This window comes from Ambystoma mexicanum, chromosome 2q, assembly GCF_040938575.1.
Source record: "Ambystoma mexicanum isolate Mex_15411 chromosome 2q, UKY_AmexF1_1, whole genome shotgun sequence".
Classification (NCBI taxonomy): Eukaryota; Metazoa; Chordata; class Amphibia; order Caudata; family Ambystomatidae; genus Ambystoma; species Ambystoma mexicanum.
The window spans coordinates 959,903,614-959,927,529 of record NC_090924.1 but is presented as its reverse complement, the minus strand read 5'-3'; the positions used below and the strand labels follow the sequence as shown (position 1 = coordinate 959,927,529).

Below are 23,916 nucleotides of genomic sequence, written 5' to 3'. Positions count from 1 at the left end.
GAACTTTCTATTTTTAGATGGTAGGACCTCCTTTATATATGCAGTTAGAAATGTGGACATTTCTTAAGTGCAGATTCATATTTGTGTATACATGATGTTTTATTAGATTTTGATGTTTTGTATATATAATTTTGTTTTGCAATAAAAATCTTTTTTTGTATTTTGTATGTGGTTGTTTCAGTGGGCACTACAGGATGACTTTTTGCATTTTTGTTCATATTGCATATAACGGAAAACATTCTATAATAAATTGGGTAAAAAGCCATACAATGTGCACTTAATTCTGAAGGGTAACATGGAAAAATCCACTAGATGCCAGGTCACTAACAGTAGATAGGAGCACTTTACAACACATTTTCATGATGGATTTGCCCATAAAATAGGTCAGCATTGTTATGATATGATATATGATATGATATGGCATTTGTAACGCGCCTATACACAAGTGTTTCAAGGCGCGACTTGTCACTGTAAAACACCTCCCATCATGCCTGTGCTGTACCCACAATATATTCAAGTATGCTGCCACTGTAAGAAGACATTTTTAAGCTGGCTGTGCAAATATATGGTGGTACTGCTGTGTAAGAACACTCACATTGGCTATGCCCAATAATGCCAGAATGTCCACTGTGACAACACATTCATGTTGGTTGTACACAATAATGACATGGTCTAGTGCTTAAAGAAATGCAAGTGGGAAGCTCTACTATGCTTAACCGATGGAAAAAAGAATATCAAGCTCTACTAAAAACTATTGAATGTACAGAAGATGGCCTGATCAACAACCCTACAAGGACAACCAAACAAAATAAAAGAGATGGATTGGATCCGCACTCTCGATGCAGCATCCAAATATAAGCTTGCTTCTCACTTGCCTTTGGCATGGAAGAAACTAGGTGAACTCCAGAACTATATCAAAGAATTTCCCAGCCGACTGGCACGCAACCTCATAATGAGAGCAAGACTAAACCTTCTAGACACCAACGAAATACGTCACATTAGAAATTATTCTCTGACTAATATCTGTAGATTCTGTAACAAAGAGAAAGAGACCATTCGCCACTTACTACTGTCTTGCCCAAGTATGACAGAGATTCGGCTTCCCTACATGAAATACCTTCTCCGACATTCTTTAACAGCTGACGAAGAGACATGGTGGAAAAGGATGATTAGCGGTGACCGTACATCATGGCAACTAGCGACATTCAAGATCCTTCAACTACTAGTAGAAAAACTTGACTTGAAACGAAACTAAAACAATTAAGACTTTTTTCCTTTTGCCTGGACTGTCCTCTTCCTTTTCTTCCTCTTATACCTCAACAACAACATTAAAAAGCCTTAGAAGCGCAAGATCCGAATTAGAGAGATCAAACAACTACAAAGGAAATAAAAACTGAAGATGTTGTAAAAAAATCAAATTTGTGATTAAAACTCAACAATAAGAAGACAATATCATGCTGGCAAATATAGGTCAGTATTGCCACTGCAAGAGCAATCACATTGTCAGGGCCAATTTATGCCAGCACAGGCATTGTAAGAAAATCACACTTGAATTGTCAGTGACAATTTATGCAAATATTGCCACTTTCAGAACACACTTGTAGAGAGTGACTGTGCCTAATAATGGCATTATTGTCACTTTAATAACACTCATGGTGGCTATTGAGCCAGCCTATGCCATTATGGAGGAGATTTGGTGGGCTCCCACTCCACAAAAATGTCTTAAAATGTATTGGTTTGAAATACTGAAGCACAATTTTTACAAAATGTGTAAAAAAAACACAGTTTGACAGTCAGCTCTATAATGGTGAACCTTAAATATGACAACACTTCTGTTGTCAGGCCACCAACAGCACACAGGAGTATTTTACAGCAGCAAATCATGTTAGTGTCCATCAGTAAATTGTGTTAACAATAGAACAACTGAATGCATATTTATGCTGAATCACTGAACCAATAGCTATGCAGTGTGCCACTGCCACACACCGGAAAAAAGGACACAAAAACCCTTAAGTCAGTAGAAATGGATTTAATGCACATCATAATATGTGTGCTAACTATGTTAATAATACAATCAGACTTGTCAGAACATAATAAACAATCAGGAGATGCTGCAAGCTACATCCAACATCCAAATTCACACTTCTAGGGATAACAGAAAGGGCCAGGTATTTTGAATTATTATTTCTCAGTTACATCTTAATGGTCTCTTCCCACACATGTCCTATCTTGGCAGCTAATTTGCTTTAAGCCATCAACAGATATGGTGACTTACCAACCCTAGACCATTTTTGAAACAAAGCAGCAGAGCAAGCAAACTCAATATAATCACCACTTCACTCTCCCCTGATTTCGTAAATGTTTCATTTAGTTGGAGTGTTGCAGATAGAAAACGTAATTAGCCCAAGGACACACAATATGGGGGATGCAGAGAAGGCAGGAGTAGAATCGAGGTCTCTTTGTGTCAAATTCTACACCACTTCGTACCACAGTTGGACACAGAAATTGCCAGAACAAGCAACCTCAATACCAACCCGCCCGTCATTGCACTACTAAATCAGCCAGCTAGGTGGCCTCAGGCCAGAGGAAGGAACAAGTTACTTACCTGTAACTGTTGTTCTCCAGCATGGGTCTGGCATGGATTCACATGCTCATGAATATTCCCCGTCGTCAGGCTGGGAATCCTCGGTAAAGAAAAAACCAGTATCAGTTTCGTTTCTGATATGTCTTTCATTGTAGCAACCAATCACTGATCTCTGCGTCATACTGTCCACAGCCAATGACTGCCCTCTACCTAAGCCCCGCGTCTGGCAGCCATCTTCAGATTTGGTAGCACGTGAAGTGGCAGTATGACCAAGTGAAGAGCCGCAGAGGGGTAGGCGGGAGGGTTCGCATGTGAATCCATGCCAGACCCATGTTGGAGAACAACAGTTACAGGTAAGTAACTTGTTCCTTCTCCAGCATGGGGTCTGGCATGGATTCACATCCTCATGAATAAAGAATACATAGCAGTACACACATGCACAACCACGGGAGGTGGCAAAGGCTCAACATTAAGCATCACATCAAACTCAACATTAAGCAAATCTTACCTCCTCACCAGGCTCACCTTAGGCGAACAGGTTGCGCAGCACTGCTTGGCCGACCCTGGACTCCTCCCTGGAATCCCGATCAACGCAGTAGAATTTCGTGAAGGTGTGCGTCGACCTCCACGTAGCAGCCCTGCAGATGTCCAGCAAGGGCACACCAGATAGGAACGCCGTGGCAGCTGCGATCGCTCTGGTGGAATGGGCTCTCGGACGGCCAGGCAGGGGTCGGTTTGCCAACCGATGACAGTACATGATACAGCCGGAGAGCCATCTGGAAATGGAAGCCTTCGAGAGAGCCTTCCCCTGATTGACAGGTCCAAAGTTCACAAAGAGTTGTGACGTCTTCCGAAAACCCTTTGTGCGGTCCACGTAGAACTTCAGCGCTCTAGCCACATCCAGCGAGTGCAAAGTCCTCTCAGCCGGCGACGAAGGCGACGGGAAGAAAACAGGCAACACCAAGGGTTCGTTGAGGTGGAAGTCCGACGGCACCTTGGGCATGAAGGAGGGGTGTGTCCTGAGCACTACCCTTGTGTCGTGAAAAGTCAAGTACGGGGCCTTGCAGGAAAGGGCCTGGATCTCTCCCACCCGTCGTGCGGAGGTGATGGCCACAAGAAACGCTGTTTTCCACGACAAGAACTTCAACGGGGCCGAGTGCAGAGGCTCGAACGGAGGTCCCATGAGCTTGGTCAGCACCACGTTGAGCTCCCACGCCGGGGCCGGAGCCTTCACCGGCGAGAACGATCTGAACAGTCCCTTCATGAACTCTTTCACCAGACGATGAGACCACAAGGACGTCCGCCCCGTGGTTCTGGTGTATCGGGAGATTGCAGCAAGATGAATCTTGATGGACGCGTGCGCCAGTCCAGCTTTGGCCAGCGTCAGTAGGTACGGCAGTACTTGGGGAGTCGTAATCCGCAGAGGGTTAATCTTCTGTGCGTGGCACCAGACAGAGAACCTCTTCCATTTGTGTCCGTAGCATTTAAGAGTTGAGGACGCCCTGGCCTTTGCAAGAACCTCTCTGCAGTCGGCCGGTATGTCGTATCCTCCAAACTCTAACGCTGCAGGAGCCAGGCCTGCAAGTTCAGCGACTTCGGGTCGTGATGGAGGATGGCGCCTCCTTCCCTGGAGAGCAGATCCGCGTCCACTGGCAGCTTGATTGACGGGGACGCTGACAAATCCAGAAGGTCCGGAAACCATATCTGCCTCGGCCACGCAGGTGCGACGAGGATCATCCTGCACCGGGACCTCTTGAGCTGGTTGATGAGCCGGATCAGCAATGGCAATGGAGGGAACGCGTATAGGAACAGGCCCTCCCAGGGGAACGAGAAAGCATCGCCCATGCTCCTCGGCTGGGGAAACCTGCTGGCCAACCTCCGGCACTTGGAGTTCGTCGCCGTCGCGAACAGATCGATCTGGGGTGTGCCCCACCGTTGGAAGAGGCGGTCCACTAGATCCTGTCGTAGTGCCCACTCGTGGCACGAGCGCAGCTCCCTGCTGAGTGAGTCGGCGATGGTGTTTTTTATCCCTGCCAGATGAAACGGCACCAGAAACATCCTTTGGGCGACGGCCCAATGCCACAGATCCTGCATCTCCCTGGACAGGTCTGGGGACCTGGTTCCGCCCTGTTTCCTGATGTAGAACATGGTGGTGGTGTTGTCGGTAAAGATCCTCACCACCTTGCCCTTGAGGGACGGAAGGAAGGACCTGAGGGCCCAAAACACTGCACGGAGCTCCAGGACGTTGATATGGAGGGCCTTCTCCGTCGGGAGCCAAAGGCCTCTCGCGTGCAGATTCTCGGTGTGCGCTCCCCACCCTTCCAGGGAGGCATCCGTGGTCACTGTCTCCTGGTGGCCGGGGGTCTGGAAGTCCATGCCCGCCGTCAGATGTGAGCGGGTGCCCCACCACCGGATCGCTCGTCGGAAACTCTCGTCAAGTGTGATCCTCTCCTCGAAGCTGCCCGTCGTCTGGATCCAGCGCGCGTCCAGGAACTCCTGCAACGGGCGCATCCGGAGCCTGCACAGGGGGATGAGGTAAATGCAAGAAGACATCATTCCGAGGAGGGACTTGATGGACCTCACTCTGGCCGCGTCCGCAACCAGCATCCGCTGCACCTTGCCCAGAATGGCCCTCGTCCTTTCCTCCGACGGGGAGGCCAGAAGCGACACTGTGTCGAGCTTCGCTCCCAGAAACAGTGCGTCTTGCGCGGGCACCAGGTGGGACTTGGCGTAGTTTACGGAGAATCCCAGGTCCGTGAGAAGTTGGACGGTCCTTGCCGTGTGCTCCACGGCGAGCTCCCTCGTCTTGGCTCGGATGAGCCAGTCGTCCAGGTAGGGGTAGACGTGGATCCCCTCTCGGCGCAGCTGCGCCGCCACCGGTGCGAGGCACTTGGTGAACACCCTGGGTGCCGACCTTAGTCCGAAGGGAAGGGCTCTGAACTGATAGTGACGCCCTTGGACCACGAACCTGAGAAACTATCGGTGTCCCTTTAGGATGGGAATATGGAAGTAGGCATCCTCCAAATCCAACGACGACAGGGAATCGCCCTCCTCCAGCTGACCCAGGACGTGTTGGAGGGTGACCATCCGGAACTTCTGTGCCTTGATGAATTTGTTCAGTCGTCGTAGGTCCAGGATGGGACGCCATCCTCCCGTCTTCTTCTTCACGAGGAAGTATCTTGAGTAAACTCTGGAGCCCCGAAGCCTCTTTGGGACGAGCTCAATGGCGCCCTTCCTGAGCATCGCCTTTACCTCCAAGAGAAGTTGAGGGACGTGATGTTCTTTCCTGGCCACAGGGGGGACGCGCAGGCACCTTCTTTGAAACTCGAGCGCGTGACCCTGGGCTAGGGCGTCCAGCACCCAACGGTCGGTGGAAATGGACTCCCACACGCTGACGAAGCTCGCCAGCCGGCCTCCCACCGGGGTGCTTCGGTGGGGGCCCGACCCCACGGCCGGTTCAGTCCTGCTTCGACGAGGCTTTGCCGCCTTGACCTCCTTGGCGACGACGGCGGGGTCCGCCTGACTTGCCTCGTCCCCTGTAAGCTTCCTGCGACGACGAACGGGCCGCTTGACGGTAGGTGGAAAATCCGCCGCCGGAACCTTTGGAGGCACCCTTGCCTCCGCTGCTCCGAAAGGGCGGCCGCCGTTGCTGGAGAACCCCAAGAGCCCGGGCCGTCTGCGTGTCTGCTTTGATGGCTTGAAGGGAATCGTCCACTGTTTTCCCAAACAGGTTGTTTCCATCGAACGGCATGTCCAAGACTCTGGTCTGCACGTCTTGACGGAAGTCAGTAGCCTGGAGCCATCCACGCCGCCTAAGGCACACGCCGTTGCCCAACTGGCGAAATCCAGTGTCGGCGATGTCCGTCGCAATCGTAATGGCGTGGTCCGACGCCACCTCACCTTCCTGCAAGATCTCTAGGGCATCCGCCCTCTTGTCGTCCGGTAGGAAGTCCAGCAGGGGGGCCAGTTTGTACCACAGCTCCCTGTCGTAGCGGGCTACGATAGCCAAGGCGTTGGCCGCCTTAATCGTCGTCGCTGCAGACGAGATGACCCTGCGTCCCATCGTATCCAATTTCTTTCCCTCGCCGTCCGGCGGGGAAGTCGACGTAGAGGCCGCACCCCCCCCCGCTTTCTTCCTGGCCGCTGCGGAGATCCGGTACTTCTTCTCGTACTGATCCCTTCTAGCCGGCGTCGTGGATGGGTTCTTGAGGAGGGCGAGGCCCTCATCCCAAATATCGTCCAGTAGAGGCACGGAGAGGACCGTCTTCCTCTTGGCCTTGCGCCGTTGATAAAGGAAACCTTCCTTCTTCTTCTCCTCCGGGCAGAGCTGGAAGAGCTCGGATGCCCTGGCGATCATGGAGTGAAACGATCCAATCTCTTCGGGCGGGGAAGCCCGGGTGGGAGGTGACGACGGCAGATCCTCGTCGTAAACCTCGTCGTCCGTACCCGTCGCGGCCGTGTCAGTCCCTGTATCATCCCCACGAGTCGTGGACGGGGAGGAGGGCTGAACGGGGCACGATGGCTGAAAAGGAGGTGGAGGGTGAATCCTTCTTCTCTAAGGGGGGGAGCTCCCAGAAGGGCCTGGCTCCGGGTCCCCCGTCGGGAGCGGTTCCTCCGCTGGTGGTAACGGCAGTCTCGTCCTTATCTCCGAGCATAAGGACTGTATAGCCAACAAAATGGCTGCCGAGTTGTCTTGCGGCGCTGGTTGAGGGGAGTCCGACGGGCGGTCAGGGGCCCCGTCGGCACCCTCGATGATATCGTTGTCTCCTACATCGGGATCCCTCCCGACGGGCTGGTCTTGTTCCACGCCAACGCCGTGGCTTAAGACCTCGATCAGCTCTTCCTCAGAGGTTGAGGCCGAATCCACGATGACCTCCTGCCCCCCCTTTTTCATCTCCGTCAGAGGTTTCACGGGGGTCCTGTCGATGGGCATAAAAGAGGACTCCCTCCGCGGTGGCAGGGAGACTCTGAGCCCCGAGGTCGCCACCACTGGTGTAGCCTCCACAGGCTGAGCCAGTGCCGCCGCGACTGTCTCGATAGAGGCCTTGGCTGGATGGATTAAGGCTTTCACCACCTTAGGTGCGCTCACCGCCTTCTCTTTGGGGGGGGGACACTGCCTCGCTCTCCCTCCGATGGGGCCTTCGAGCTTGACCGGGGCCTCTCCAGGAGCTTCGCCGGGTGCTCGGCCTTCCTCTTACCCGAACCAGAGCGTTGGCTTGTGGTTGATGGTGCCGGGGAGGATGCGCCCTGCCTGGCGCCCGTAGAGCCCGACCGTTCCGCGCTCCCGGTGCCAGCGGACTCGCGGTGCTTGGCCTTGTGTTGGACCCCCGTCGCCGGGGCGTCCTCAAAGGTCTTAGAAGACCGCTCAGATTTCTTCTTCTTCTTCTCGCCCGACGGGCTCTTCCCTTCCAGCCAGTTGGCGAGACGTTGATGGCGGTCCTTCATGGTCCGCTCCGACATATTGCCGCAAAACGCACAGTCCTTCTCCACGTGCGTCTTGTCCTCATGTAGGCAGTAAAGACAAAAGGAGTGTTCGTCCTCCTTAAAGATATTCTGAAGCTGGCATCCAGGGCAGACCCTGAACAGCTTTCCGGGCGTCGAGCTTCCCTTCTCCTGGGCCATGTCTGAGATGGGCCTGAGAAACTTCTGGAGTCCTCAAAAGCGTAGCTCGACGAAATCTTCACCCGTGAGGGGCGTAGACGAATCCGACACGGGTCCCTGTTGATCGGATGAAGAATCGGTGGAGCTTGAGGCTCTTTTTGACCGAAAAATCAAAGTTTTTGAGAAAAAACGTGAAAAAATAGCACTAACGCTCGAGAGCAATAGCACGAGGATCCCAACACTTGAACGTGCGGTAAAAATATGAAGATGGCTGCCAGAGGAGGGGCTTAGGTAGAGGGCAGTCATTGGCTGTGGTCAGTATGACGCAGAGATCAGTGATTGGTTGCTACTACGAAAGACAGATCAGAAACGAAACTGATACTGGTTTTTTCTTTACCGAGGATTCCCAGCCTGACGACGGGGAATATTCATGAGCATGTGAATCCATGCCAGACCCCATGCTGGAGAATAAGGTGATTGTCCAGAATCAAACACAGTTATCTAAATGCTGTGTTTTAACAAATTCACTTAACAAACTAAACAAAAATACAGATGGATACAAAACTGGTCATAAAATGCATAAAACCAAATAAGATAAAACAATAATCATCAAAATATAAATGATCATAGAATAATAAAAAGATTAAAACATAATATCAATAATAAACACCTTATGAATTAAGATTTCTCCTTCTAATCCTCATGGTAACAACCAAATATTGCTCCAAGGACCAACAAACATCAAGCTCCTTTACTTGAAGTAAGTAAAAGAGAGCTACCCTACAATAAGACATTGTTTGAATCGTAGCAGGGAAGAAGGACCCATCTTCCCTGGGCATGCATAGGATTTACACCAAAACATAAATAAAGTGGATCTTTCACAGCACTTGAATTACAATGACAACAATTAGGGTAACATTTTGCCATAATGGACGCTAAAGGTAGTTGATTAAAAGTTACTCCATAGTCCGCTTTCCTCCATCCTTGTGGGGTATCCCCCCAACATGGGGACGGTACCAGAACCTTTGCCAGCGAAAAATTGAGCTTACCCTTTAAATTTAGTATAGCGTGTGAGGCGCGGCGTTGGGCATGGGAACTCCCTGCCGAGGCCCCGCCCTCCAGTGCCTCACCTCTGTCCCTTTTGAACACATCGGACCCTTAGATACCTAAATACCAGGCTACTCTGATGGAAGCCTTGGAAGCCTGACAGCTGGGGCAAAATCCCCCAAGTCACTAACAATGCTGCATACTTTTTGAAGGATTTTGTCCGAGAGAGATAAACTTGAGAACCCGTTTAAGGTCCAAGGAATGTAGGGCCCTCTCTGCCTCCGACTGTGGGTTAGGGAAGAACACTGGCAGGCAGATCTCTTGCTTCAGATGGAATGGAGGGATCACCTTTTGGAAAAATGTTTGGGGGGAGTATGCAAGATGACCTTGACATTGTAAAACGTGGTGAAGGGCTCAAACGAAGACAACGTCTGTAGCTCACTAACCCTGCACGCATACGTGAGAGCCACCAACAAAACCGTTTTTAGAGTCACCAAGCGGATGTCCACAGAAGACATCGGCTTGAACGGTTTCTGTTGCAAAGCTGCAAGAACCACATTGACGTTCCAGACCGGAAGCGGACCATGCATCTGAGGAAAAAGCCTAGACAACCACTGAAGGTTTAAGCCCCAATATCAGCCAAATACATGCAGCAAGTATCAACCCCAACTTCTGAATGAGCCAGGTGTGCTGAAAAGGCCAGTATGTCATCCAGAGGACAGGTGACAGGGTCCAGACCTTTGTCACAAGCCCAATGGCAGTACCTAGTCCATTTACTCTTATTCTGGGCCCAAGTCGAGGGCCTCCTGGCCTGCTGAATGACGTCTCAGTTATGATCAGAAAATTGAGCATGCTGAAGCCTCAGCTGATCAGGAACCAGGCCGCTAGGGCCAGTTTGGCAATGTCTGGATGTTCCACTGCCCCGCCCTGCTGTGTCAGGAAACCCCTGCTGGGGATCGGAAGATGGACAGGACCCTGGTAGTACAACTGCAGCAGATCTGAAAACCAGGGTCTCGAAGGCTTGTGGGGGGCAACCAGGATGAGGCTGCAGCCCACGGAAGCTCGGAACTTACAGAGGGTCCGTTGGAGCAGAGGGGTGGGCGGGAACACATAACACCTGCGGGCGTGCCAACAGATCTGGAAGGCATCTCCCAGCGACCCTCAACCCCGCCCTGCCCATGAGGCAAAGTGAGGGAACTTGGCATTCAGGGGAGATGCGAACAAATCCAGGTCCACAAACCGCCCAAGCTGGAACAGGGGCAACAAGGAGTCGTTGTGCAACTCCCACTGGTAGGTGTTGAACCCCAAGCAACTCAGCTGATCCGCTTCTGCAATTGTGGTCACCTGTCAGTTGGACTACCGAAATCTCAATCCCCTCCGTTAGGGCCCATTCCCAGATCGAAACCGCCTCCATGCATAGGAAAAGGGGGGACGGGTGCCAACCTGCTTGTTCAGGTACAACATTGTAGTAGAATTGTCTGCCCTGACTAGAAAGAACCGACTTGCCCCTGATGAGGGGCAAACATGCCTTGAGGGCTAGGCTCACTGCCCTGAGCTCGAACAGATTGATATGTAGGAGAGCTTCCGACCTGGACCATGCTCCATGAATCGCATAGCCATCCAGAGTAGCCCCCCAGCCCGAAAGAGAGGAGTCCGTCGCCAGCACCAGTGTAGGCTGCGGTCAGGTGAAGGGGGCTTCCACTGAAACATTGGCATTCATCAGCCACCAGCGAAGATTGGGCAGAAGGAGCGGCGGTATAGGGATCCTGTCCGACTGAGACCCTGTCTCTTGATCCCAATTGGACGCCAGGTGGAGCTCGAGGGGCCTCATCTTGAGGCAGGACCGCTGTATAGTGAGCACACAGGAGGCTATCAGGCCCAAAATGTGCAGGAACCACAATGCAGAGGTGGTCGTGTTGGCCAGAAAGTGCCCCCTCACCTGCGTAGCAAACACCCGCTGAACGTTAGTGTTCCAACGCACCCCTAGGAAGACCAGTTCCTGAGATGGGCACAACTGTGACTTCTTACAGTTGAGGGAAAACCCCAACTGATGAAGGGTATCTGCCAGTCTCTGGTAGGAGTGCAACAACCCTTTGGGTGACCCCACCCTCACCAGCCAGTCGTCCAAGTAAGGATAAAGATGATGGCCCTCCAATCGGAGAAGGCCCTCCACTGCTCTCATCAACTTCGCAAAGACACGAGGGGCGAGTTTAGGCCGAAAGTGTTACGACAATCATGAACCGCAGAATCCTCTGATGCGGTTGATAGATGGGTACATGCAGGTACGCATCCTTGAGGTCCAGGAACACATCCAGTCCCCTGAAAACAGAGACTTGGCTATGTGCGCGGGAGTAATCATCTTTGAGCATTTCAGCGGTAAAGACAGATTTAGAAATGACATTTCCAGGACTACCCTCAAGCCAGCCTAGTTGTTCTTGGGTACCGCAAAATTCCTGGAATAGTAACCGAAGCCCCTGTATATAGGATGAACTGGTTTTATAGCCTTCATCTCCAAGAGCGAAAGGACCTCCCGTAGAAGAGCCGGGGACCCGATCTGACGAAGAGGAGGAGAGGATGGAGCAGGTATAGTAAGAGGAAGACTGAAGTCTGTGGAGACTACAGAGAGGATCCACGGGTTGCTGAAGAGATGCTTCCAGGTGTTCTGGAACAGAGCCAAACGGCCCCCCACAGGCGAGCCGAGTTCCCCGACCTTGAAGTCACTGCTTCTTGGCATCAGGGGCAGAGGAGGGGGAGCGGAAAAACCTGCCCAGCGTCCTCTTCCGCTTCCTCCTGTTGTCGCTGGGCGACCTGTCAGGCCTCTGTGTACTGCGGTCTCTGAACCCCTTGAAGCCAGAGAAAGCGTGGGATTATAACTCAGTCCTACCCTGGGATTGAGGGAAAGATTTCTGAACTGGTTTTGTCAGAATGGCCAAGGATATGGCGGTTTGAGTGGAGGTTTTCTTCTTCATCAATTTGTCATCGGTGGACAAATTAAAAAGGTTCACGCCCTCAAAGGGCAGATCCAGGATCTTCTCATGCACGTCATTTGAAAACTTTGTGGCGTGCATCCACGTCATCCTTCTCATGTCAACTCCAAAGCACAGCCCTCTTCTGGCTGTGTCGATGTGGGAGATCAAAGCCTCCATGAGGTCCTGCGCAATGGCCAGGGCATCTGCCAGACCAGCCTTGAAGGAGCCTTGCTTGCCCAAAGGGAGGTCGGGCAGAAATTCCCAGAGCTCCTGCAACAGCTTCTGGTTAGCAGCAGCCAAGAGGTCATCCGTGTTGGCTTGCTGCAGATGCAGTCTTGAGATGGAATAACAGCGCTTTCTCCAGTACTCAAGGACTTTGTCCTCCTCAGAGAGGCAACTGGAGGCGGCTCCCGTGGAGGATGATGGTTTACAATACGAGGCCGCAGCCACTAGAGAGGTATGGGGCTGCCGGTGGGAGGCAAGGAGGATTGTCTCTCCTTCCATCAGCCTAAACCTGCTGTCCAACTTTTGGTTCATCTGGGCATTGGCCCTGGGCTTCTCCCAGACTGTCTGCGCCACATGCAGGACATCCTTCTGGAGGGGAATGCCAGACCGGGTCATGGTGCGTTTGCCTAAGAACTCTGCCAGGAAGGCGGTTCTGAAAGACCATAATGGATGCCAAGGGTTCATCGTCCTGGGCGTCATCAACCTCATCGTAGCCATCGTCCCGTCTCCCTTTTTTACAGACCGAAGGGTGTCTGGGCTCTGGGACACAGGTTTTGGCAGAGTCTCCCCCAGGGCCGCAGCTGCAGACAGGTCCAATGGCTGTTGAGGGGGAGGCATTGGTGGTACAGGAGGAGGAGGAGGGGCCAGAACAACTGGTGGGGCCTGGACCGGTGGAAGGACTGGCACCAGAACCAGGAGCGCAGAAGGAACGGGAGGAGTACCCAGAGGAGGGAACCGGGGCGGTGCCACCTGCAAGATGACCTGCTTCACAATGTCTTTGAGGAGCCCCTTCATCTGAGGGGAACGCATGAGGAGGAGGAAGCGTTTGAACAAGCGGTCCTCACAAGCTGGCGGATCCCTAGGGACCCGGCCCTCTGAGGCGCTGGGCCTCTGCTACTGGTCAAAGCGCAGAGGCACATGGTGCGTGTAGCCGTATGGTTGTGATGGGTAGATGTAGCCCTGCGGGAACCAGAAACCTGCACCGTAGGATCCGCTGCTGCTTCCGGAGTGAAGGGGGCCGTGGCCATCCTGCAAAGGTCATTCAATAGGTGAAAGCACTGGCAGACCTGAGCTGGATCCACAATGGCTGCCTGCCTGCAGGCTCCGCCATGTGCCACTAAGCTATTTTGAAGCCTTGCGACATGACCTGGGCAGGAGTGTGCGAAGGCCGTGAGCCAAGAAAGTCCTCAGACACGAGAGGATACAGCTTGGGACTTGTACCAGAAGCAGAAGCGTAAACATCAGATATCCCTCTGGTAGGAGCTGTGGCCTCAGCCGGACAACCTGTAGTCATAATGCCCTTATTTACAAACTCAGAGCGAGCTCCCGTAGGCTGGGAGACCTCGGTGTCTTTGCCAGTAGCCGTGCTGCATCTCGCCGAGGACAGACTCTTGGAGGTGGCACTTGACGATACCTTACCCTCTAGGGTAGAAGAAGACTACAAGTCTAATTGTCCTTCCCCAGACCGCCCAGAAGAGCCCCCGGACTGTGTGGCTTGGGAGCCGGTAGCCTTAGAGGCATTGGGCCAGCCAGAACCTGAATCCGAGGAACCCCGATCTGTGGGAACCCCGGGGAAGGAGTCGCCATGCTTGTGAGCCGTGCTGAACAGAGGGCCTACCTTGTCTTCACGAGAGGTCCTGGAGACAAAGTCCTTAAGGTGGGGTGGAGGAGAAGTGTGGAAGATCTCCCTCCACTTCGACAAACAATTCTTCAATGCCCTGTGACCGAGAGCACTGCAAGAACATGAGTCCCAGCAAGACAGAGTGCATGAGGGTCCGGGGCCATGAATGAACGGTCGCATGAGGCACATCTCATGAAGCCTCCTGTGGACGACATGCGCCGGGGAGGCGAGGCACCGAAGGAAGTGAAATAAGAATTGGAAAAAACAAAAGGGGTGCAAGCAGAAAGCTAAAAAAGTCTCTGTGCTGGCTGCCAGGTCTGACACCTTCTGTGCGGAAAAAGGTACTGAGGCGAGGTGCCATAGGGTGGGGCATCGGCAGGGTGTTCCCACGCTCGAGGCCAGACCCCAGAATGCTATACTATATTTAAAGGGTAAGCTCGATTTTTCGCTGCCAAAATTTCCGGTACCGTGCCCATGTTGGGGGACACCCTAAAAGGATGAAGGAAAGGGGACGGGACGTATGAGTACAAAGTTTGGTGTTATACCTTCTAGCTAATGGGTTTGACATCAATGCTAAATACGAGTATGATTCACCCTTTAGCAAAGTGGAAGAAAACATCTGATGGTAACTTTAATTTGCATTGACAAGCTATGCACAGCATCAATTCTTCCAGCATTTGAGATGATCCTTGGAATTAGAGGAGATTGCACTACGATCAATACACAGATTTAAAAAACCTAAGGAACCCAGACTATTTTTTAAAACAGAAAGGAATTTAGAGTATAATGCTTTTTACAACAGTACAATCTGCATTACAATAATTTGATTTAAAATGGCCCTCTCATTTAGCCACATACTCAGCCATAGAGAAGCTGGGTGAGATATAACTTCAGTGATCATGGAAATATCTGTGTTTCTAAATACAGCAGTTCAGTAGCTGTCGATGCAGCACATGCAGAGAGGACCGTAATAAATGACGCTCAATCAGCCATACAGTTTAGGGTCCACACTGGCATAGCAAGCCATACCACAACATTTTACCTTGTAGGCTCTAATAGCCATGAGCCTAACCCCCTACCATATTTTATCGCAAAACACACAGTGCCTCCACAAACTTGTTTCATGGGTAAACCTGTCTTTTGTATATGAGCTGACCAATTATTGGACCTTAGAAATCTCACACCTGAGCAGTCAAAAGAATACACTCTATCAAGGAATTGGTTAGAAATATTTATTTATTTAGTTTATTTATAATTTTTACAACGCACTAAATCCCTCATGGGCTTCGAAGCGCACATAGTAACATACAAGACATGAGACATAAAAGACCAGATAAAGCAGGGGAGGAAGAATCAATGTATGAGTTAATCAGGACCTAAATTAAAGAGGGGCCTCTTCTTAACACCCCTCTTAAAGGTGGTGAGTGAATATGCCTGCCTGAGATGGAGGGGTAACCTGTTGCCGGCTACTGGTGCTTGGACATTAAATGTTGTGCCGCCAAATCCTGTAAACTTAAATCTTGAATTTTTTTGTTTTGTCGAATCAAATGAGCGCAGAGGGCGACACGACATGAGGGGAGTCAGCCAATCGCATAAATATTACAGAGTCCTTATTGCAGGATTTGTAGGTCAATGACAGGATCTAGTGCGTGACCAAATGTTTAACCGGGAGCCACTGTAGCTGTCGTCTGGTCTTGGTTACATGCTCTTTTCGAAAGAGACCAAAGACGGCTCTCACGGCGCAATTCTGAGCAACTTGAAGCATACTGAGATTAGCTTTGGAGGTTCCTGCTAAGAGGCTGTTACCATAATCAAGGCAGGAGTTAATCAAAACTGTGGCCAAAAGAGCCCTGTTTTTAGAGAGCTGTACAGACGAATGTAGTTCAGCAGTTTAGTGGTGTATCCACAGGCTGCTCGTACTTGTGCCACGTTGGGTTCATGGAGAGTCCGGCATCAAAGATGACACCTAGAGTCTTAACGGGCTTAGACACTTTGATCATATTTCTGGCAATGGTGAAACCTTCGTAGTCGGAGCCAAGTTCTTTAATCTTGTTGCCGGATGCTATCATTAAAAGTTCTGTGTTAGCAGCATTTAATGCTAAGGAATTAGGCACCATCCATTCTTGGATGGCTTGATGTATGGAGTTGACAAGCAAGATATCTCTAGTATAGCAACTAGACAACTCGATTATTACCTGGGTTTCATCGGCATAGTTGGTATACCGGACACTCAGGTCATCAAGGAGTGCAAGAAGGGGCATGATGTAAATGTTGAATAATGTTGGTTAAATGCATGACCCCTGAGGTGCTCCACGTGTGACTAGTATGGGATCGAAGCTAGCATAATTTACAGCCACTCTTGCATTCTATGCCCTAAAAAGGAAGAGACCCAGGTGGATGCAGCAGGAGCGCAGTTAAACTGTTCTACCAGTCTGGTGTCCAGCCACGAATGATCAACCAGGTCGAACGCAGCAGAAAATTCAAGCAACATCAATAGTGCTGGACTGCCACAATCTATAGTAGTGGCAATGTTGGATTTCAGGTCCAAAAGCGCAGTCTCCATCCCGTGTTTGGACCTAAAGCCAGACTGTTTGGGGTTCAGAAGGTTGTTACTTTTGAGGAAACTTTGCAGTTGGCCGTATGCAACATGGAACCTTACATTTTCTGAATTTGTTCTCTGATACACCATAATTTTGGACTTCTGGATATTCACCATTATTTTCCACTAATTCATGAACTCTCTTTATCCCTGCAACAAATATTGAATGGCATCCATGGTACATCTGAACAGATTGTAGTTACTCTGCATTAATGTATTTCTTGCGGCTCCTAAACGGACATCATGTTTCTAATGATTGATGGCTGTTGAATATTTCCAGTGGTCAGGCCCAAATATTTCCCCAAATTAGAGAAAGTAACCAACGGTTTAGCAAGGGAGGCCAAAATAATGGAGACAGGTTTGTGAAGGTAAAATAATGTAGTAGGGCCACCCCCTTCCCAGAGAATTGTTTTCAAATGTGTTGACATGGTGCATTTTACTGCTAACATTTTGAGAACGAAATGGGTAAAAAGCCATGCGTTGTTTAATAGGTTTTCTATGGTAACACAGTGTAGAGAAGGAGCCAAGTACCCTCACCTCAAGCACCGCTCCCATGTTTCCTATATGCTGGGAACCAGAGTGTGAAACACGTGCAGTGCCAGTGAAGATACCAATACCAAGGAGAATACTGGAAGCAAGATTCCCATTGAGAAAACCATACCCTGATACACGACAATATGATGACCATTTGAATGAAATTCCAGAAGAAGTGGGAAAAATTAGCAAAAGGGAAGATTATTGACGTCACACAAAGCAGGGCTGATGCACCCAGAAGAGATACAGAGGCAAGGGAACATAGACATTCTATAGGCGTTAAGAAAGTGTCGAAGATAAGCAACATTTCGGGTTCGAGATAAAGATGCTTATGCTACAGAAACGATGAAGATATTAAGTCATTTTACATGTGTACAGATGCAAGAAACGCAAGCAGACAAAGCATTCTTAAGGCCAGCTATGTAGTGAATAGATTGCGGCATGCGCCAAACATATATATAGGAGCAAATAATGAACTATGGACAATTCCACAAACACACTTTAGCAGAGCTGGACCCAGAAAAAGAAAGGCTTTTCCAGTGTGTCGCAGCTCAAAAGCAATTGAATTACAGAAGTGACTCAAAGAAAGGCTGGATCAGCACCAAGAAGTCAAGGCCGCTCTGGACCTGAATGATCAGACAGTAGCTACAAATGTCTGAAAAGAACAAACTCCTGTTCAGAAGAGAGGCACAGGAACAATAAGGATGTCAGAGGTTCATTAAATAATAGTATTTTATATGCAGCAGAACTCTAAAACATGGTCTTCCACATGGATCAGTGAAAATAGATAATCATGACGTGCTACGCCAACTCGAGGAGACAGAGTATGCTGTACTCCTCGTATTCTCCAGAGCAAGGAACATTTCCAAAGCCAAGTTCAAAGCCTTAATTGACGAGTAGACTACAAGGGTGATGACAGATGACATGCTAATTGGTGGGAAGCTATGGTCAAGACCAACCCACCAGCACCTGGATGCCAGCCTGCGTGCTGCTGGCATATGTGGAAATGTACTGACCGGTATGAGGGTGGCAACCAATTATGGAGGGCCATGTAATAGAGAGCCCTATAGTTTGTGTAACCAATGGGATGTTGTGTATTTGATGATGTTCACAGTGACCTGTATGAGGGGAGGGCTTAGTTGCCCCACCTGATGTTAGAAACCCAATCACTTTCCCAGACAAGCATGGAACTATACCTAGATGTTCCTTTTTAACGAATCACTTTCCCAAGTAGTTTTTTGTATTTTACCATGTAGATTGAGGTCAGTAATGACGAGTTTTAACTATATAACCTGCTTTTTTATGAAACTTGTTGAGTGAGAAGATCGAGAGAATCCTTCGATGTTCATTGTAACTCCCTGGTTTAGACAATTGCTAATAAAACAGATATGATTTGCAACTTCCTGAGTTAGTTTGATTATTGATGGTTGAGTATCTTCTGCGTCCCCATCCATCTCAAAGTATTGCTACCTCGTCTTAAAGGACTGGGTCGGTAACCCCAGTTCAACAGGAAAACATCCAGTAAATGCCTTGTCAAAAACAGTGCGTGTTTAACTTTTAAGGCTTTTGGATTTATGCATTTTCTTTTGTATGTAATATGTGTTGTATATAAAAAGCTTTAAGGCTAAAAGTATATTATAAATAAACATAAACAGTGCATAGGAGAAGTTTTGAAATTTTCATGAGGCTGTGGCCACTATGTATCTACCTAGTAATGCTGACTGTAAATCACCAGCATGAGACTGTGGCTACAAACTATCTATGTCAGTAGTGGTCACTGTAAATTACTTGCTTGATGCTGTGGCCGCATTTTATCAATGCCAACAATGGTCACTGAAAATCACTTGCGTGATACTACAGCCAGCCCTACAGATAAGGGGTGTATCGGCCACTTTTACTCCCTAAAAATAGGCAAATACTCCCAAAAAATAAAAATAGGGAGTAAAAATATCCTCAAATAAAAATAGGAAATAGACATGTGTGCCCCTACTTTCACCCACAAAACTCCATGAATATGTTTAGACCAATAGTGCATGTTGTCCCAGAGGAAGAAACCATTATAACTGCCTGATCGGAAGAAGTGAACATGTACCTCTAAAATGCATGAATAAACGGGTGCTGAGAAATAATTCTCTTATAAAATACTCACATTGGGAATTCGACTTACATTTTTACTCCCTAAAAAATTATTTTACTCCCAACTTTAAATCTTATCTGGAGCACTGGCTACAGCCACGACCTATGAGTAATGTTCATTGTAAATCACCTCTTGAAGCTGCGCCCACAATCTCGCTATGCCAGTAATGGCTACTCGTAAATCACTTTCATGATGCAGTGACTACAATAACTCAAATCACTTTCATGAAGCTACAATCTGTCTTTGCCATTATGGTCCCTGTAAATTACTTGCATGATTCAAGCTGCAGCGACAATCTATGAATACCTTTAATTGTAAATACATTTCTTGAACAAACTCTGCATTTGCTACTTGCCGCCCCACCTTACAAACACATGTGCCCAATCCATTTATTGCATTCATGCTGCGCACACATACCTAGTCAGAGAATCACACAGTCAGACACACGCACTCCAACACTAGCAAACACATACTACATGTACCACATAAAGACTCACTTGAACACAGACACAGACACAGACACACACACACACACACACACACACACACACACACACACACTCTTAAAGTAAACACTTCTTTTTTCACATACTTCTAGATTTTCTGGTAGCACTGGGATTGAAGCAAGCGCAGAAACGGAGGGAACCAATCCACACAGCGCCTCACAGAACCTTAACATGTGAGGTGTGCTGGGTGCTGGCGCTTTCATATTTTATTACATAAAGAACGGTGCATGTTGAACATTATTCACACAACACTAGCAAACACATACTACATGTACCACATAAAGACTCACTTGAACACAGACACAGACACAGACACAGACACACACACACACACACTCTTAAAGTAAACACTTCTTTTTTTACATACTTCTAGATTTTCTGGGAGCACTGGGATTGAAGCAAGCGCAGAAACGGAGGGAACCAATCCACACAGCGCCTCACAGAACCTTAACATGTGAGGTGTGCTGGGTGCTGGCGCTTTCATATTTTATTACATAAAGAACGGTGCATGTTGAACATTATTCACACATTCTCTCAAGAAAGTCAATGCATTCTAAACTTACCTTTCCTGCACTTTGAAGCTGCTTTTTATCGCGATTGGCAAACCCAGCTAATGCACTTGTTTCTAGCATTCCAGCCACGGCAAGGACCGGTGCCATTCCCAGTATCAGCAGAGCCATCTCCCATCCAAATACAAAGGCAATTATGACAGACAACCCCATACTGGAAACATTTTGTGCAATTAAGCCGAGCCTTGAACCTGTAGCCTTCAGGATACAAAGGAAAACGTAAAGGTTTCTGTTCATATATAATGAAAAACATATCTCATGTATATTTACCAGGATTACAAATGTCAAATATATATTATATCACATTAAACATTTTAATTGGTATAAAGGATATACAAGTCTGTAATCATTGTGGCTTAATGCCTACATTTCTTTTGAAAAATGTGCTCTGTATAAATAGGCAAGCAGAAATTAAAGCAAGTGAATTTTAGTGCAATGCTTCATGCCACTGGGCTGAAAACATACAACAGAAAGTACTGGAATTCAGAGGACCCGGGGCTGAGTACTGCAGACAGGAAAGTCAGCATCATCCATCAGCAGACAGTAATACATTGCTGAATGCACATTAAGTTACGGGGTATTATCGTCTCATTCCTCTTCCTTGCTCCAGTACTCAATAAGCCCTCTCGACTCTCTCGTTCGCTCCTCCACCTCTTTGCCACTCCACCATCCTCTACCCTACTCATCCCATTTCTCCACACTGCTTCACTTCTGTTGCATATTTTTGCAGAGCTCGGGCTAGGCCTTGTGAGTGCGAAATTTGCACCAAATGTGTGTGACTCTGATTTTCCTTACCACTGCTTATGTTTTCATCCGTTACCTCCTCCTTACCTAATTATGGCTCCTGGTGTTGCTCCTGCAACTCTCTCCTTACATGTTCCCACCTCCTCCTCCTCTCCAATAGGTCTCCTTCCCCTCTCATTTTCCTCCACCCCACTCTATCCTCCTTCTCTTCGTCCATCTCTCCCGTTTTCTCCATATAAACGCTCAGCCATGCTCTACTCTCCACTTTGTCTCTCCTGTACCTGTGCTTACTGATTCCTAACTTCCAACCCTCCCAGCAACGTTGCTCCTTTTATATACTATAGCCTTGCATGGAGGACATACTTGTGACTTTGTATGACAAGATTAGGAAGAGACTATTCATCCCTCTGTAATTCGCCTGCATCTTCTTGTCAGCCAAGTCCATTGGCATAGAGTCTAGGGCATAGAGTCTGGTTTCTCTATTACACAGGAAGCTTGTGGCAGTATCCGAAAGCAGTGCTGGGAAGATTGATTCCTTCAAGCAGATAAGACTGTTGATTAAAACTCTGCTCGTGGACTCCTGTCGTCACATGTCAGAGAATTGCTCGTTCCACATTCTTCCAGCTTCCCCTTCCAGAAACAAGTATGTAATTTGTGCACTACAACTGGGTGGTAGTAAAACTTCTACAAACAAGGAGAGAGGTAAAATTGGAGTTCCCTGCATACTGCCTCCAGGGCCAGCATCACAAGCGGATGGCAGTTCCTGGCCCACCATGGACTGCAAACCTCATCCTTTAGCCTTGTTGTGCATGTGGTCTTGTCCCAAAGTATAGATTGCATTCTCCTATTCACCAGTCCCTTAGCCTCTGTGACATGAGGAAAGTATTATTTCCTTTATTTATCCCCCCCTTGTATTCTCTCATTAAAAAGCACCACTTTTGCATGAACGTTAAATATTATTGAAAGCAATAAACATGTTGGTTCAATGTGAAAAGGTCTCCTGGAAAATGTAGTCATGTGAAAAAGTAGTCAGCAAAAGGTTTTTTAAAAGCGGTAGTCATTCGATACAAGTAATACAAAGTGTGAAGATTTTGCAAGAAACAAGGTCGCCAAACAAACTATTTTTAAATACACAAATGCATGTAAATTGAAGGCTGTAACCCTAACAATGACCCACACCTCTAATGAACTTCCACAACCACTCTAACCCCATTCCTATCCCTTACGCTATCTCAAATTACAACCCTTATTCTACCCTGAACCCTTACAGAAACACCAACCCTTCAGCGCGCTAAAACATTTACACATGACTGAATGCAAAACAAATTATAGAAAATGAACAGTGATCCTGTGAACTCAAACCCATCACCAGCTTGTAATAGTAATTAATTAATGAACTAATCTTTTATAATCTGCTCAATACCAGAGACCAGTCTCTAAACGCAGCACCGCGATTCGAACCTGTATAGCTCTGCGTTGTCTTGCTTTCAAGACAAACGTGTTTCCTGTGAGCTATCGTCCCAGCCCTAGCCCAGTACTTACCCTATCCAAATACTAACCCTAGCCCTACCCTAACCACAACTCAAACACTTATCCTCATGATTATGCTGACCAAACTACTAGTTCTATCCTTAACCCTATCCTACGCCATCACCATCAGTCCTCTCCAACCTCCCTATCCCTTTCTTTAACACTTACCCAAACCATTACTCTATTCGCCCTAGCCTTACATAACCCCTACCCTAACACTTACCCTGACACTTAATCTACCCTAACTACTAACCAAACCCCAACATCACCAGCCCTCCCACAACCACACTGACCCCAACCCTTACCCTAAACCTGACCAAAATCCTTTATCTAACCATAAACTATCCTCACACTAACCCCTATACTAACCCTAAATAATAAACCCGCTAAGTCCTCCTTAACCATAGCACTAACCCTAGCAGCACTGCATTTTTGGCTACTTTTCAGGCGCAATTTATTGACTACTTTTTCCTTGGCAACTTGTTCTCTGCAGAGGTATTTTCACCACGTGTTTTTCACTGACTACATTTTTGCTGCCAACATTTTAACTGGATAGCAACATTTTCACTTGGATTCTGTGTAATGGAAATTAATATGTTTGGCATATAATTCAATTACTGTGTTGAAATAATGCTGATAAAATGACCTACTGTTTGGATTTGGGAAGCTTCTGTGGCAAGTCTTGTTGTTAAAGCACCTGTGCTGTTATTCTTATCATCAAACCAACAGATGTCCTGCAAAAGGCAATAGAAATTAATTTTATAAAGAACCCATTGTGATATACGGTTTTTGTGGATCTGATCTAATAGGTAAAGTGCTTCAGAGAAAGTAAACTTACCTGACGAAGTATTGATTTGAAAGCCATCTGCCTAAGTCGCATAGTTAGAACTTCTCCAGATCGTCCGTACAGAAATCCCTGAAAAGAATAAAGACACTTTACAAAACATGCAATAAATACATATTCAAAATATTACAGCAAATTAATGTGATATGATAGGCTGTTTTCTATTTCATGATCAGGCCTTTTTGGTGCAGGATAGCAAGGGCACGCCGTGATGGATACAAAGTGCAAGCAGGTATAGAATATAAAAAGATTATTTACAAAATGTGACATTTGTGATCTGGTTTATGGACATCAAGTAGCAACATTAAAAACCCCTAAAGTCTCAGCCCCAATTTAATTAACCAGAAGGCATACCAAACTAACAGTTTATGGTCACGCTGAACTCCACTTGAACCTCCGAAAACGA

General features: G+C 48.0%; 1 protein-coding gene across 2 annotated transcripts in view; it reads right to left on the bottom strand.

The window, feature by feature from the left end:
• The window catches only part of LOC138569869 (ATP-binding cassette sub-family B member 5-like), a 1,230,756-nt gene that overhangs the window by 253,424 nt on the left and 953,416 nt on the right, over positions 1–23,916 (bottom strand). For both annotated transcript variants that reach the window (XM_069648261.1, XM_069648260.1), the window contains 3 exons: positions 23,505–23,582; positions 23,317–23,400; positions 20,387–20,590 (listed from right to left, as the gene is read on the bottom strand). In XM_069648261.1, coding sequence (XP_069504362.1) covers positions 20,387–20,590; positions 23,317–23,400; positions 23,505–23,582 — 366 coding nt within the window. The remainder of the gene's footprint in view (positions 1–20,386; positions 20,591–23,316; positions 23,401–23,504; positions 23,583–23,916) is intronic.